This window comes from Lichenostomus cassidix, chromosome 5 (assembly GCF_008360975.1).
Source record: "Lichenostomus cassidix isolate B80296 chromosome 5, HeHo_3.0, whole genome shotgun sequence".
NCBI lineage: Eukaryota > Metazoa > Chordata > Aves > Passeriformes > Meliphagidae > Lichenostomus > Lichenostomus cassidix.
Genome location: NC_139486.1, coordinates 33,324,316 through 33,339,638, shown reverse-complemented (window position 1 = coordinate 33,339,638; position 15,323 = coordinate 33,324,316). Strand labels below are relative to the sequence as shown.

Below are 15,323 nucleotides of genomic sequence, written 5' to 3'. Positions count from 1 at the left end.
TGATACCACATCTTCTGACATCATAAATTCCTTCAGAGGTCATCTTTCTGTTGGACATAGAAGAGAAACCAGTTTTCAGGACAGCTCCTTTGGAACTTTTATTGAGTCATAAAGTAACACATACACATACGTGCCTGGAAATTGGCAAAGGGAAGCAGCTAATTCCTTCCATCCATCTCATATTACAGGTGCATTTCCTGCCCTCCCACAACTTTTTCAGGAAACGTGGGGTTAGGAGCAAAATAACATTACTGCTTCATGACATGTTTCAAGTGAGTGTTTTATAGGTATTAGCACATACTTCTCCCTCTTAGACCCAAAGGCAGATTTTATTTTGAAGTAGCAACTGCAGGAATGGTGAATTCGTGGACAGATTCACAGGGAGCTCTTCTGTTTCCCAGGGCAGAGCTGAGCCCTGAGGAAGGTATTGTACACGATGGTTTGGGGTTCAGCACAGCTTTCTGGTTTATTCCTGACCTTCAGTAGGACACAATAAAAATCGCAGCAGTGCATTGTGATGTATCCCAACGTGACAGTATCTGCCTACTGTATTTGGAGAGGGGATGCTAATGTCTGCTACCACGCTTCTTTCCAGGAGACCCAAGATCTGTGTTCTGCTGTAGGCTGGATAATGTGTTTACAGGGGGCATGCAAATAAATGCCATATTGTTTCATACATAGACAAGGCCGGGCTGCACTCACCAGTTTGTCTTCAAAGGTGACAGTTTGTGCATAATTGAGTTGTTAATGAGGGCTGCAATTGAGCTGAAGCAGAGTTTCCTATGTTGAAACCCATGATACTGAGAAGCCTGGAGGGGTTGAAATGAATTGTCAGTAATGTAGGACTTGGAGCCATATCAATATTTAATCCACTTTCAAGCTCCTCCATGGGCTCATTTTCAGCCATGTCACTACTATATTGCTGCAAATGGGACTGTCCTCTTCAAAGATATGGTATGCTGATTTCCATCGCCGTGCTTTAAAGTACTTCACATAGGTTATCTGTTGGAAAGCTAAAACATCAGAGAGGATGACTAGAAGCCTGAGCAGATAATCTGTATTGAAGTTTGCCTCTGAGTATCTATTGTCCTTGGTTTGGTAACCCTCTTTCCTCTTCCACAGTAGGTGCCTTGTCCTTGGTTTGCTGCACCTGAAAAAGGACATTTGCAGTCCAAAAATTGAGGAACTCTGTAGGTTGTACCCACTCCCAGAAAATGCAATGATGTTTTAATAAAGTTTTATATTTATTTAAACAATAAAACTGGGGTGGAGGGAATGGGAATATCTGTTGGGCTATTAAATGACCGATCTGGAGAAAAGATCTATGTTATTTTGAAAAACAGGTAGAAAAAAGCATAGCTTCACCTTGGGCCATTGCACCCTGGTCTGCTGCCACTCTGAGAACAAAGCCAAATTATGTTGAATGATCCTGGTGACAGCACTCTGCAAGTCCATGCTTGGAGATTCCAGAAGACTTTATAAAAATCTTTTACTGAGCTGTGGCAGTGTTGCAATGTGTGACCAGGTTTCACACATAACCCCAGTTAGGTGTAAGTATTCCTAGTTTTATGACAGAAAGCAGGTGGCTCATCCCTGCTCACACTACAGATTGATTTGGTGTGGGCTCCAGCCTTGCTAAAGTTGACACTCCAGCACTGACATCCTTTGGTGAAGTTGAGGTGTCAATAGCAACAGAAAGGTCTTGCCTATGCTTCTGAGTACTTGAATTGGCAAGAGGTGTGCCTAAAATACACTGGCATTTCTTCTCAGATGGCACAGCCTCTGACACTGGCTAGAGCTTGCATGACCTGGTTTTTCCCTCTAGGCTGTAGATAAAGCTTCCCCATTCCCACCCCACACCCAGAGGAGCGCTAGGATGCTGCAAGACATTCACCTTCCTCATTTGCAGCACAAGATTTATCTTGCAATTGTGGGGCCTGGCAGTCTGTGGCAGTTAGTATGCTGAAATGTGAAAACAGCTTTTGGTATTAGGCTCATGGTTTTGCAGCTGACATGCCATTCTTTAGCCAAGTCCTGGCATCAGCCTTGATGAAATTCATCTCTGGAAGTAGCTGTTTGCAGCTCAGCAACTGCCCCTTCTGCCAGGAACAGAAGAAGTGGACAATCCACTTCAAGCTTGCTTCTTTCATTCAGAGTTGTCAGTCTCCCACTATCACAATTTCAGGTATGGAAATTGAAATAATGCTTTTTGAAGAAATTAACCAAGAAAGGCTTTTCATGACTGTTGATACCTTTGGCTGCTGAGATCTCAATGACCTGCTTTATTCAGCCTGTCTGACAGTACAGGAGCAGAAAACACTTCAGTGCTCAAACAACATGGGTCTTGTCTTGCCTGCCAGAATGTCAACCACATTTCCCAAAGCCTCTCAAATCTATCTTGTGACTGTTACATGTCTTCAGTGCTGCCAGCATCTGGTTCGGAGCAGAGTGCAGGAGCAGAGCCAGGAGTCTCATAAGACAATGAAAGGAAACTGGTCTGCAACCTTGAACTTGGTTTCAAAGAAGTATTCATATATCCATGGAGATTCCATCCAGACAAATCAGACTGACTGGTCTTGTCAGGGAAATAAAGGAGAGGGTGAGGAGTGGGGGCGGTTGGTTGGTTGTAGTGGCTGTGAAAAGGAACAGCTTGAACTAAAATGACTTCGTTAAGAAAACAGAATGCAGGTATAATTTTCATACCATAACAAGCAGATTTGTACATTACTTGCACTACAGATACTGAGGTAGGACAGACTTTTTCCACCCCTGTGGTAGCCAAGTACAAAAAAACCTTAATCCTCTTGAATTAATTAAACCATTGAGGTGACTCTGGCTACTGAAAGAGTTGCTACTGTGCAAACCCTTAAAATCCATTGCATTAGCACTAAGCTGTTGGGAAAGTCTTAGCGTAGTAAACATAGATTAACAAAGTCTAGGGCATATCCTGAGGCAAACAGGTAATCAGAACATTCCCCAGCAGGCAATGAGAAAATGTGCTAAGTGCTGCAGTCAGTAGAGAACTCAGCCATTGTGAAGAATAAAGCTGGATGATTGCATCTTGTACAGGGAGGGATGCTCAATGGCTATTTCAGGTAGATTTAAATCTCAGCAATTTTAATGAAAATGAAAGGAGAAAAAGAATCTTTTCTATATTTTGAGGGCTCAGAGCTGCTACAGGCTAGATCTCACCAATAAGATAATAAAATGGATTCCTCCCATCTTTGAATACCATACAACAGCCAGGAAATAAGGTCTCAGTTTTGTTCTCTGCTTTGACTTCTGGGACATACATGCATGAAAATATGTTGGCAGAAACTGCACTACCTCCTGTCACTGTCTTATCCCCAGCAAGTCTCTTTACACCCCCTTTCTATTCATCAGGAGTTCACATCCTGTTGGCCTAGCAGGCATTCAAGCAAAATATTGAGGACCTCTAGTTATCATCATGCCTCAGTAACCCCGACCTCAGACTGTCTGGAAAAGCACAATCTCCCACTACTGCTGCAGGAAACATCTAGGGATAAAACTGAAAAAGCTTTAATTGGGCTTCTAGCATGACTTATCTTCATTACTGCCAGTAACTCCAATCCCTATTACACCCATACCATTCTAAGACTGCCACCTAAGGAGCTTTTTTCTGCTTCTGAGCTTCTTAACACAGCAGTTCAAGCATACCGTCACACAGAGACTCTACTGCTGCTCCTGTAACAGTCCATCTCTGCCACTTACACAGAATTTGCACAAAAAGTCACAGCGTTGCCATTTTGAGTGTCTTAGACTGTATTATCAAATGAAAAAGTAAAGCAGCCTTACAACTAAACATTGTATTTAAAGTTGTAAGGCATACTTACACCAGCTACAGCAACTCTTGCTTTCTTTTTCTTAACTACAGCTAGCTGTGTTTTGTTGTTAAAATTGCTCCATTTTCTTAAAAAATAAGAGTTCACATCGGCTGCCTTGTGGCAAAAGTTGACAGCATCCTGGGCTGCATTAGCCAGAGCATCACTGGAGGATCAAGGGAGGTGATCCTGCCCCTCTACATAGCACTGGTAAGGCCACATCTGGAATTTTATGTCATCTGAACACAAGTAAACACTTATTGTCTACTCTATGGGTGATCAAACACTAGTTCAGGTTGTACAGAGAGGTTGTGGAGCCTCCATCTGGAGAGATAATAAAATGCTGGCTGGACATGGTCCTGGACAACCTTGGGGGATTAGACCAGATGATCTCAAGGGGTCACTTCCTACCTAAAAGATTAGGTTCATTATATGATTGTTGAATGTATAGGTTATCTCCATCCTAGACACTAATTAGAGGGCAATAAATTTGAATGATGCCTGAATCTAACATACAATATCATAAATGTGACTTAGATATTTACTCCAGGTTAAAGCAGGAAATCCAGACATGATGCTGTCAGACAAGGGGGGAAAAGGGGCAAACCCAACTGCAGTTATATTTTAAGCATTTGGACAGTGAACACTAAACAAGCTATGCCACAGTGAAGCAATGTGATTTTTATATTGATCATCAGACTGTAAACTGTCATTAATTACACTGTAGCAATTCCATGAAGCGAGCATATCTGTTGCTGTAGGATATTTGACTCTCTCAATCCCCTAAGCCTGACCCTCACCCTAGCCGTACCCCAAACCCAAACCAAAAACCACGGCTGGCCCAGATTCGAAAGCTGTAGGAGCAGCAACGCTGGCATCGTTTTGGCACGCCTTTTCCAGCCCTACTGCTGTCGGAGATGTGCCGATGAAGCAGGGAAGGGCTGTGCTGTTTACTCTCAGCCGTGCAGGCCTGGCTCTCCCCTAGTCCTTTTCCGCAGCCGAGGTTTCCCCGTGCCGCCAGCGACACCCGCAGTGCCGCGCCACTAGCCAGCGCAGCGCAGCTCCCTGTGCCCCGGAGGAGCCGCTAGCCAGGGGCTGCCTGCAGCACACTCCCGTTGGCAGCACTGAGCTGCCGAGTGCAACACTTCAGATAAATTCTCTGGACTTTTCTCCTCCGCTTGTTAAGCAGAATTGTAACCCATCTGTTTTGCCATGTCTTAGTCCAAAGTCAGAGGCAGTTCAGCACGAACAGGTTGCCCAGGGAAGCTGTGGATGCCCCATCCCTGGCAGAGTCCAAGGCCAGGCTGGACGGGGCTCTGAGCAGCCTGGGCTAGCGGGACGTGTCCCTGTCCGTGGCGGCGGGTCGCAGCGCCATGATCTCCGAGCTCCCCGCCATCGCCCCCCGCGCCTACATCTCCCGGCGTGCCGTGCGGCGCGCTGCGGGCGGGGCGGCGCGGGCGGCTGCGCGCAGGCGCGGTGGTGGCGCGGCGGTCGGTCGGTGGAGCAGCCGGCAGCCATTGTCGCCGCGGCCGCAGAGCGGTTCCCTCACGGCCCGCAGGACTCGCCGCTCCGCGACGGTACGTGGCCGCCCCTCCGCCGCGGGGGGGCCGGGGCGGGTGCGGGGACCCGCCGGCAGGATTCTGGCGGCCGTGCACCGCGGCGGGGCGGGGACGGGCCGAGGCAAGGGAGCCGCGGGCGGAGGCCGCGCTGGCGCCGCGCGGCGCCGCAGGCCCGGGCGCTCGGCGGGGCCGCAGCCGGGGGGGGCGCGGGCCGTGCTCCATCGCTGCCCCGAGCGGGGAGGGCTGATCCCGGCGGGATGGCCGGGAGGAGCCGTCGGGGATTGGAGGCGAGCGCAAAGCATCGAGGAGCCTTAGGGGCCTGCGCCGCTGCGTGGGCCGGCGCCGCGGTGGCGGCGGGCCCGTGAAGAGGGCCCTGCTGCCTTGGGCAGGCCGCGGGCCTGGCGCAGCCTCGGCCCCTCTCGGCGTCTCCAAGGGAGGGAGGAGCAGATGGCCGCTTGCTGCGGGGCTCTGCTTCCTGAGAGGTTTTTCGCGTCTTCTGAATCGCGGGCGAGCGAATTCGGTTGCATTGTGATAGGAGCGGCATGTGAAGCTCCGCGCCTCGCAGGTGTCAATACAGATCTGGCATCCATTGTGCTTCCTGATTTTGAATAAATAATGCACGGATGGGTTGTTCGTACCTCTTTCGCAGTGTATTTGATAGTTTCAATGCCGATCAGTTCCACCCACCCATCTCGTGTTCATTTTCCTTCTTCGATTCTTCTTCCCACCCTATTTTCCTAGAATAGCAGTTACACTGTCGTTTTAATCTTTGAAATCTCTGTTGTTCCCAAAATGAGCGCTGTTGCCAAAGTGGCTGTTCTTGCCGTGTTTTAAAGCACACAGTTACGTAAGGCTGCCCTTCCTCTACAAGGCCTTTTCCTTAATACCCACTGCTGGCCTGGCCAGTGTTTGCGTGGTTAGGGTGCGCCAGGGAAACCATCTGTTGGAAGACTGGGCGCTCTTCGAGGGAGCTGAACCAGCCTCCTGAGCTGGATTTCTGGGTGGGCATTAAAATGCATGTGTGAGCACAAAGGAGAGAATGGCTACACAGGGCAGTGTAGGTTCCTCCGAGGTTCAGGGATGGCTGAGGCCAATCTAAATAAGTGCTACCACAGTTCAACCCCTTGCCTCCCTAAAAAGCTTCCAAAATTCTGGCACTTCTCTGATGGCACAGTGAGTCTTAGTAAAGAAAGTAATCAATAGAAAGCTATTGGGTGTTAGTTAACAGAAAAGGTAAATCACATTAATTCAAAATACTGCATCCAAACTGACTGGAATTATTTTCACAGCTAACATGATATGTTGTCTGTTTACTCTACCTGCTTTAGAGCCCAGTATTGTAGTGCAAAATCACATCATACTTCCATTCCTTAGGGCTTGAATTCTTTGTTTTTTCTATGACAGCAAGTTCATTATTTGGAGTGATCCAAATAATTAATCCTTTCCAGTTACAAAATCTTAAAAATTTTTAAACCACATAAACTGAAAAAGTGACACCTCAAGGTAAAAAATGGAGTTTTACATAGAATATCTCAAATTACATATCCTGGATCAGTAGATAGCTTTGATAATTTGAATGCCCCAAATAGCTTTTTTTATTTTGGCCATTGTTGAAATCTCATAATGCAATTAATGCAAAAACCTGATAGATTGTTAAGATATATTTATGGTTACTGGAAATCGAAAAAATTTTATTACTGCCTTTTGTCTTTTGTGTGCCAATAAAATTTTATTGCAGAGATTCTTCTAGGTGAAAGCAAAAATTTTGAGAATGTTTTATGTTGTTTGTTGTTATTCCAAAGATAAGCATATGAGTTTTGGTTTTTTGATTTCTTTTTTTTCAACTGCTGCTAGTCCAGTAACATCTTCAAAGTATTAGAGTTGGGGTTTTAAGTTTCACGATTAAAAAATATGAAACGAAGTTCTTTGTAGATTCTCCTAGAAGTCAGCAAGACAGGATTTTATCACTTTTCTGGCTGTAGAGAATTAGGCTTTTAACATGTATACCTGGAGGACAGTAAAATGAAATCCTATTTAACCCAGATTTCTGAGATGTAAAAGTGATCTTAATCACTCTATTTTAAGTTTGTTAATCAGATAAACGGTGCTGTTTTCTTTTTTAGCATCAACCTTAAGATGAGTGGCTGCCGTGTCTTTGTTGGACACTTGAGCTCACGTGCTCGTGAACGGGATGTAGAGAAATTCTTCAAAGGATATGGCCGCATACGAGAAATCCATCTAAAAAATGGATTTGGGTTTGTGGTAAGTAATAGCCTTGTTTTCCTTGCTCTTGCTTCCAGGTACTAACCTTGCTAGGCTGATGTCAAGGAAGGGAAGATGTTTAAGACAATAGTAGTTGCAGTGGGAAATGGAAAATACTAGTACACATTTCAGACTGCTTTTTCAGAATTTTGGATTACAGTTTTGGCCATGTTTTACCCACAATCTTGGTAATATTTTAGCTACGTTAAATACATTGTTTGATTGTAGCCTTCTGTGGATTTAAAATTTATACCTCATTTCTGAAGAATCTATAAATATCTTGTTATGGTAGTACAAAATTCTGTGGTGTTGACCTGGAAGAAAAGTTTATACAGAGCCACTTAAGCTCCTGTCTGACTTCTTCTAGTCTGCTTGGTCATATCTTAAATAATAGCCTGACATAAAAGCAAAGTAGTTGGTTAAGACAACAGGTGTAATAGGTGCTTGCTGATGGATTCAGGCAGCACAGCTTTGAAGTCTTGTGCAGCTAAAGTGAGATATATTCACCCTCAGTACATATTTATAGGCCTTACGTGTCTGTCAGACTGTTAAATTAAATAGACAGTTCATTGTATCTCAGTTACCTACCACTGCTTTCTAGAGCTCTGTGCTCCTAAATGTCCAAATTTTTCAGCTTTACAGGTTCACAAAGAGACTCAGGTTCAGCCTGTGTTTTAACTGTTATCTCCTGAGAACTGAGAATTAGGTGTTCTGCAGCACTTTGTTCAGACTCGAAAGGTTGATACTGCCCTCACACTGTGGTAGGCTTACATGCCACTCTTTCTGCCAAGGTCAATCCCTTGAGTGGAGTTAAGGGGAAAGAACAAAAGAACAGGCTTTGCCTACTTTAGTTTCATACAGATATTGCACCTTAACTCCTATACATGGTGGTTCCTGATTACCCTGCATTATGCGCTGTTTCTTGTTGACTGCCAGTAGGTAAATATCTGTCATTTAAAGTCCAGAGGTAAATGGCTGATCCAGACATGAGCCTGAGTTTATTTAGAGTGCTTTTCCAATTGGTGCTAATTCTCAATCCTGTTTCCATGAGTGTTCTTGTTCTCTTCCTGGACAGGGCTGTTGACTCATTCAGGAACAACTTCTGTTCAACTCCTGTAAACGAGTCAGTCAGTACTCCCTCTTCTCTTTTTTAGTTCCTACGTGGAACCATTTTCTTTTCAAAGATTGCTAATAAGCTTGAATAATTGTCTCATAACTTTATCGAAAAACTTTAATTGTTCTCAGGATATTTTTTTTTTCTTTGCAGCTGAACAACTTCCCCTCCCTTACTTGTCATCCCATCATTGTGCACCCATATCGGAAATCACTTCCATTGTTTGTGTAATTGTGTTCTAGGTTTTGGAAGACTGACTGAATTCCTTTGGAGCTGCCTTTTCTTCAGGCTAAACAAGCACAGCTCTCTCGACCTTTCTTTGTTACCCAACCTTCTGATCAGTTTTGGTGGCCCTCTGCTAGTCTCACTCCAGCTTTTCAATGTCTTTTATGAGCTGGAGGGACCAAAACTGGACACAGTGTTCCAGGTGTGGCCTAACAAATGCCAAGTAGGGTGGAATAATAAGCATCCCTTGGTCTGCTGGTTGTACTCCTACTGCTGCAGCTCAGGATGCAATTTGCTTTCATTGTAGCAAGGCCACACTGCTGACTCATGCTTAGCTGACTCTCTATGAGGATTTCCATGTCCTTTTCAGCAGAGCTACACTCCAGCCACTCAGCCCCCAGTGCATTCTACTGCTTAGGATTATCTTATGCCACATGCAGCACTTCATGTTTATCTTTTGTTAAGACTTGTGATTCTTGTTTGCCTAATCTTTCAGCCTATCAGGGTGTTTTTGTGGGATGGTTTTTCATTCTGGTATATCTATTTCTCCTCCCACTTTGGTGTCAGACACAAAATTGATGAGGCTGGTCTTGATCCTGTTATCCATGTCATTTATAAACACATGGAATGGCATTACCCTTTGTGGCACTTCACTTGCCACGTGCTGTCAGTTCATCTTTATTTTCTGTTATTAATATCTGTATTTATAAAACATATTGCAAAACCAAGTAAACATTGTTACAGTGTTAAAAGCACATTTTGTTGTGCTTGATTGAAATCATTGCTTAGTCTTTGAAACTAGTTATAACTACTTTAAGTTTTGTAGATTTCAGGGCATAGTGTTTTCAAACTTCAAACCATAAAGCTGGATAGACTTGCACATCGCATGTTCAGTTTGTTAGAAAGTAGCTGACATAATGGGACTTGTAGTTGTCGGCTATTGATACTTCTAAATGCTGGGCCTGAATTAATTTTGTTAAGATAATCATTGCATCATCATGCAAGGATGTGTGATGTTTCACTTGGTAGTGAAACAGATTTCAGTGCAGAAGGGGGAAGGTTGCTTAAGCCAGTATTGCTTTTGAAAAGCAGTTTATAGTTATGCAAACACTTTCTTCAACTTGAGAAGCTTCTCCTCTGTTGTTGATTGCTTGCAAGGTGCAGTTCCACAATTTTTTCTGTCCTTCTACACTGTTGCTTCTAGCAGTCCCTACCCAGCTGCTGGTTCTCTCTGCTTTATTTCTTTCCTTTGTCCCCTTACGTCTCATGGTGTTGCTGCAGTTGTTCAACCACATATAATGAACCTGCCTGGGAAGCTGATCTGGTTGAAAAATAACACTGTCTTTTTCACCCCACCTCCTGCACGAAGTGTGCTGGTTTTCATCTGGGTAGGTTTCTTGACCTAGTTTCCTGCAGAGCTGTACAAGTGGCTTTGCCAAGAACCAGTGGGCTGGATAGTGGGCAGAGGCTACTCAGGCTGACTTAAGCAGCATTTCTGCCAAAAGCAAAGTGACAGATTCCATTGCAACAGTAAATGGAATTATGCATGTTATAGCTGATCTGGACCCACAGTTGGCAACTGCTGAAGAGGGGCTTATGTTTCATGCTCTTCTTACATGGGCACTTTTTTACCCAGCTAGTGAACTGAATTCAGAAAAAAAACTAGGAGGGTTTTTTTTGCTGGTTTACCCTTTCTTTGCCAATTCAGTAAGAATTTAATCTTATGAGAGTTTTGAGAGTGCACAACTCTCTTGCAGTTGATCAGCTCATGCTGTTACATAGCATTTCCCTGTATGTGGGGCTGTGTTTTAAACTGTATGCCTTGAAGGAATTCCCCCCACTTCTCCCCAGAAGTATTTTAGATATTTCTGCAGTAAACCAGGTCATTTAATTTATTTAATATAGGTCCTGCAAATAGTTATACTGAAACAACTGGAGAGGCAAAAGGAGTTTGTGGGGTGAACGGAGAAGAAATTATCATGAATAGGAACACCTTGGCTTTTTGATCATAAATGTCCTAGGAATTGGCTTCCTTATTCAAAGTTCTTGGTGATGCTTGCTGCAGAAATGTAACATTTATAAAGAAAGCATGTTTATTATTATTTGTGTATACTGTGGGAAAATACTTTTTTATTCCTATTTTCTTCCTAGGAATTCGAAGACCACAGGGATGCTGATGATGCAATTTATGAACTAAATGGTAAAGAGTTGTGTGATGAAAGGTAAGTGTGATACCATAATTTCCCTTAAGAATAGAAAACGTGCTTTGCATGAAAATGCAGTGCATTATCTTGTGCTCTGCTTGTGGTTCTGTGGTGGGATATACCTTCCCTAACTTGAAAGACATTCATTGGGATTCATTCTTGTTTAAGGCAAAGATTAGTTTGGGACTGAAGGAGGAGTGATTTGGAGCAGGGCTGACTGTTTTTTCTACTTCCACTTAGTTCTTTTTCAAAGCTATTTCAAGATCATTAGGAATTACTAGTAAGAGTGAATTGAATTTATTATTTATCTGTCTGTTGACAAGAAAATAAGCTGATGATAGCCTGTCATCATTTGGAGGGTTTGCCCTTCAGTTTGCAGCAGTATGGACTATGGTCATTGTATGCTACAGTAATTTTTATTTTGATTGTGGAAGCTGGAATTTAGGTCATTAGGTTGTTGTTAGTTATTTTAGTACCCTTTTCACTTTGTGAGTACTCCTGGGCTCTGGTTGAGCAAATTCAAGTGTTTCAGTCCGAATTACAGACTGGTGACAATTTTCATGACAATCCAAGGGAGATGAATGAGAAAAGAAAAAACACTGGTCTGGCTCTTTAAGAAATGCCAGTGATTGTGTTATAAATCATTGTTTGCAAGGGCAAGATAGTTCTTGTTTGTGCACATTTGCTTCCAGTTGTGAAAGATTTAAGTCAATGTCAGATACTTAAAGTTTGTTGTTTTATTTTTTTCTGTGCTTGTTTTGTTTTGTTCCTGTCATCAGGGTCACAATTGAACATGCTCGAGCCCGAAGAGGAAGGGGGAGATTCTCACAACGGTTCAGTTACTATCAGTCGCAGAGTGGATCTAGGTAGGTGGTCTGGGCTCTGTGTCCTTTTCCTCTTCCAGTAACTGAAGAGCTGGAGTGAAATACTGTTCTCTTCTTGTGATTTAGGGATCCAGCTCTATTTCTTTGTGTAGCTTCACAAAAAAAGTTTTATGTTCTCAAACCTTTCAGGTTCATTACTGTTATTTGTCGAGGAGAGTGTGGATTTTTAAGCAGTTTAAATGTCTTGAAGAGGTTTACAAACCTATTATGAAATGTGCCTTTGCCATATTGTAGGCACTACGCTGGTCTTGATTCTCTTGTCATATAAATGATGTGAACGATTATTGCTGCAGCTGAATTGGCTGATTTTAACACTAAATCAAGAAAAATGCAGAGCTTCACTGGTGGCTTTTGTCACCAAACTGAGCTTACATGATAAGTGGAATTATTGTAGAGCGGTAATTCAAGGTATTTGCTGTCTAACCAAATTTTCACATTTCCAGTTGTATGGTTATCAAAATACTTATTTCAGCACAGCCTAGAAACGGAGCAGTGCTAGGGCACAAGATAAACACTTCTGCATGTGTTAGTAAATACCAGTTGACTAAGTTTGCTGACCAAGCAGGTGCCTTGCTAAAGCAGAGTCTCTCTCCAGCGATGGAATGTGAAAACCAGGACATAGTTAATCTCTAGAATACCTCTAGAGGACATACAATATTTGTGGAGTTGTTCACTTTCAGTGATTTCAGCTAGTGGTGAACTTTGTGCCAACTTGCAGTGAAAGTTCTGCAGATTTGCAAATATTCCACCAGACAACTACACATTACGTCTTTGTACTTTATATCTACCTGTGTGAAGGAAGTATCTGTAGAAACATTTATAGCTGTGGCCTATGCAGAGCAGAGTTTGGAAGAAAGACAAAGATACGTGGAACATAAACCTTCACATTTGTTACCAAGTCAGAATTGCTACCAGTTACAAACCAATGTCAGGAGTGCATAATTTGCATATGCAGCTATGCTAATTAGATTGTTTTTTCTTTAGTGGCAGTAACCTTGATGCAGTATAATTGGTCCGAGGTCCAGGCTGAAAGTGGACTTTTAAAGTAGCAAGTGTGACTGATTGGAGGTCGTAGGCATTTGACATTGTAGTCATGTTCATGATGTCAGAGTGCCAGTGCCAGACAGGAAGAGATTTTGGTTTGCAATAATGGAAAAATGAGACTCCTCGTGCCAGTTTTGTGACTCTGGGACCTCTGTTTAAATACCTGGAAGATCTGGATGTTCTGAAAAAAATGGGGACACTTTGAGGTATGCCATGAAATGAAATTGCCTGTGCTTCAGTTTGCAAATCAATCCATACAATTTAGGACTGTGTTTCTGTGGGAGAATATGAGAATCATTTTCTCTATGGTCAATGCTTTTGATTTTTCAGTCTTTTTTGGTAGCAATTCAAAGTAGTGTCATTGTTAGAATCCTGCATTACTTAGCAAAAAACTGGCATACCTTTTTCCACAATTCTCAAATCCCTTTCTATTCAGAATGGCTAGGATGGGGAACAAATTACTTGCATGAGTAATATTCTTTCCAGATGTTTTGCTCTGTTATATGAACATTGGCAAGCCACATTTTCATTTTTGTGAGGGTCTTTCATTTTTCATTAAGTGGAAAATACCAGCTTTCATTCAGGAACTGTAAACTGCCACAGTTCATTCAGGGCAGTCAGTTGTTTAGCTCTCATTTTACTGAAATAGAAATATTTCTACCCAGAAAACGTCTAATACAGGTCACGGTGGCATTTTTAAATATTAACAAGTGATTTGGAATTTAGAAGTGTGAACTAAGATGCCTTTAAATTGTGCCTTCTAGCTCCCTGACATGAAGCAGAATGCTACCAACTAAAAAAAACCCAGAAGATAGATAAAAAAGTCCTTTCTCTGAATATCCCAGAAACCATATGTGAGCCAAGCAGGTCAAATACCAAAATTAAACTAAATCTCTGTACATTATTTTCATTTCACTAGACATTTACATAGTGTACCTTGAAAAAAATTACATCTATGTTGACTGACTTGGTAAAAAGTTCTTAATAAAAATCCTTTTTAATCCCCTTATAGCAGCTTGCTTCTTCTAGTGGAGTCTTAAATACACTCTTGACTAGGGAGAATCAAGTCTGCAGTCCAAAAATAAGGAAATAGCTTAAATCTTTCAGCAAACTGTAGAAAATGTCAGATTTCTTAAGTTCTAAATTCCTTACCCCCAAGAATTTTTTTCTTTTTTTTTCTCCTTTGAATTCTTCCAGCCGGTATGGACCTCCTGTTCGTACTGAACACAGGATCATTGTTGAAAACCTTTCATCCCGTATCAGCTGGCAGGTGAGTTAGCATCTTCTTTTTTTTTTTTTTTTTTTTTACACTTTATTTTACTGCTCTGTAAGTAGACTGCTTTCAGCCTAATTTCTTAATAAAGCCATCATAAATATTTAATGTGAACAAAAAATAAAAAAAGCTTCAGTGATTGCTAAAAATTAGCATTCAAGCAGTTACAGAAGTCCTTTGTTTCAGAGCTGTGCAAATAGTTCTATCATTTGATTTTGTAGTTGGGAGGTGATTCTTTCTTGCTTCTGTTTGCCAAGTGATGAAACTTTGGAAGACACTAGATTATTTTTAAAATACTGAAACATTGCATTCATTCATACTGTGTCATCCTTTTGTATTGTTACACCTGGAAGTGCATGTCTTTGTTTTGATCGAAATTTATAGTCTTTCCTTAGGTTTTGCAAAATACTTTTGTGACCTGATGCATAATTGAGAATTCTTGTAATACAGCATTAATAGAGGGACTTTTAAGAGAGCTACTGCTCAAGTATGCTTACTCTAGATATTTTTTTTTAAATCCTGAACTTTCAGTACATGTCATTTGAAGCTTTCTTATCACCTTTCTTTTTTGTTTTTTCACCTCGCGCTAATGTTTTGCTAATATTTAGCTGGCTTTTAACAGAATAGCCATATAGTCAATTCCTTTAGTTGTGTTCTTTGTAGTATACAGTGTATAGAAAGTTCATTTTTTAAGGGCATTAGCAACAGATGCTATTTACAAAAGGTGAGTGAATAGTGGAGTTTAGTCTTGTTCATTAACCTTTATATTCTTTGAATAAAGAGACTTTAATCAGTGTACTGAAAGATGCAGCAGAACATGTTGAATGTTCGAAGCCTCGGTCTTGGAGCTACTTCCCCATGAGGAGGCTGCTTGACTTGCCTGGAGCTCTGCTGATGTGTTTCATAAGAGTTGGGT

At 42.2% G+C, this 15,323-nt stretch overlaps 1 protein-coding gene across 1 annotated transcript in view; it reads left to right on the top strand.

Moving 5' to 3' along the window:
• Window positions 1-5,276: 5,276 nt before the first annotated feature.
• The window catches only part of LOC146436296 (serine/arginine-rich splicing factor 5-like), a 16,024-nt gene continuing 5,977 nt past the window's right edge, over window positions 5,277-15,323 (top strand). Inside the window, exons 1-5 of the mRNA XM_085062147.1 lie at window positions 5,277-5,419; window positions 7,525-7,663; window positions 11,154-11,224; window positions 11,986-12,072; window positions 14,332-14,404. Coding sequence (XP_084918273.1) covers window positions 7,538-7,663; window positions 11,154-11,224; window positions 11,986-12,072; window positions 14,332-14,404 — 357 coding nt within the window. The 5' untranslated portion in view covers window positions 5,277-5,419; window positions 7,525-7,537. The remainder of the gene's footprint in view (window positions 5,420-7,524; window positions 7,664-11,153; window positions 11,225-11,985; window positions 12,073-14,331; window positions 14,405-15,323) is intronic.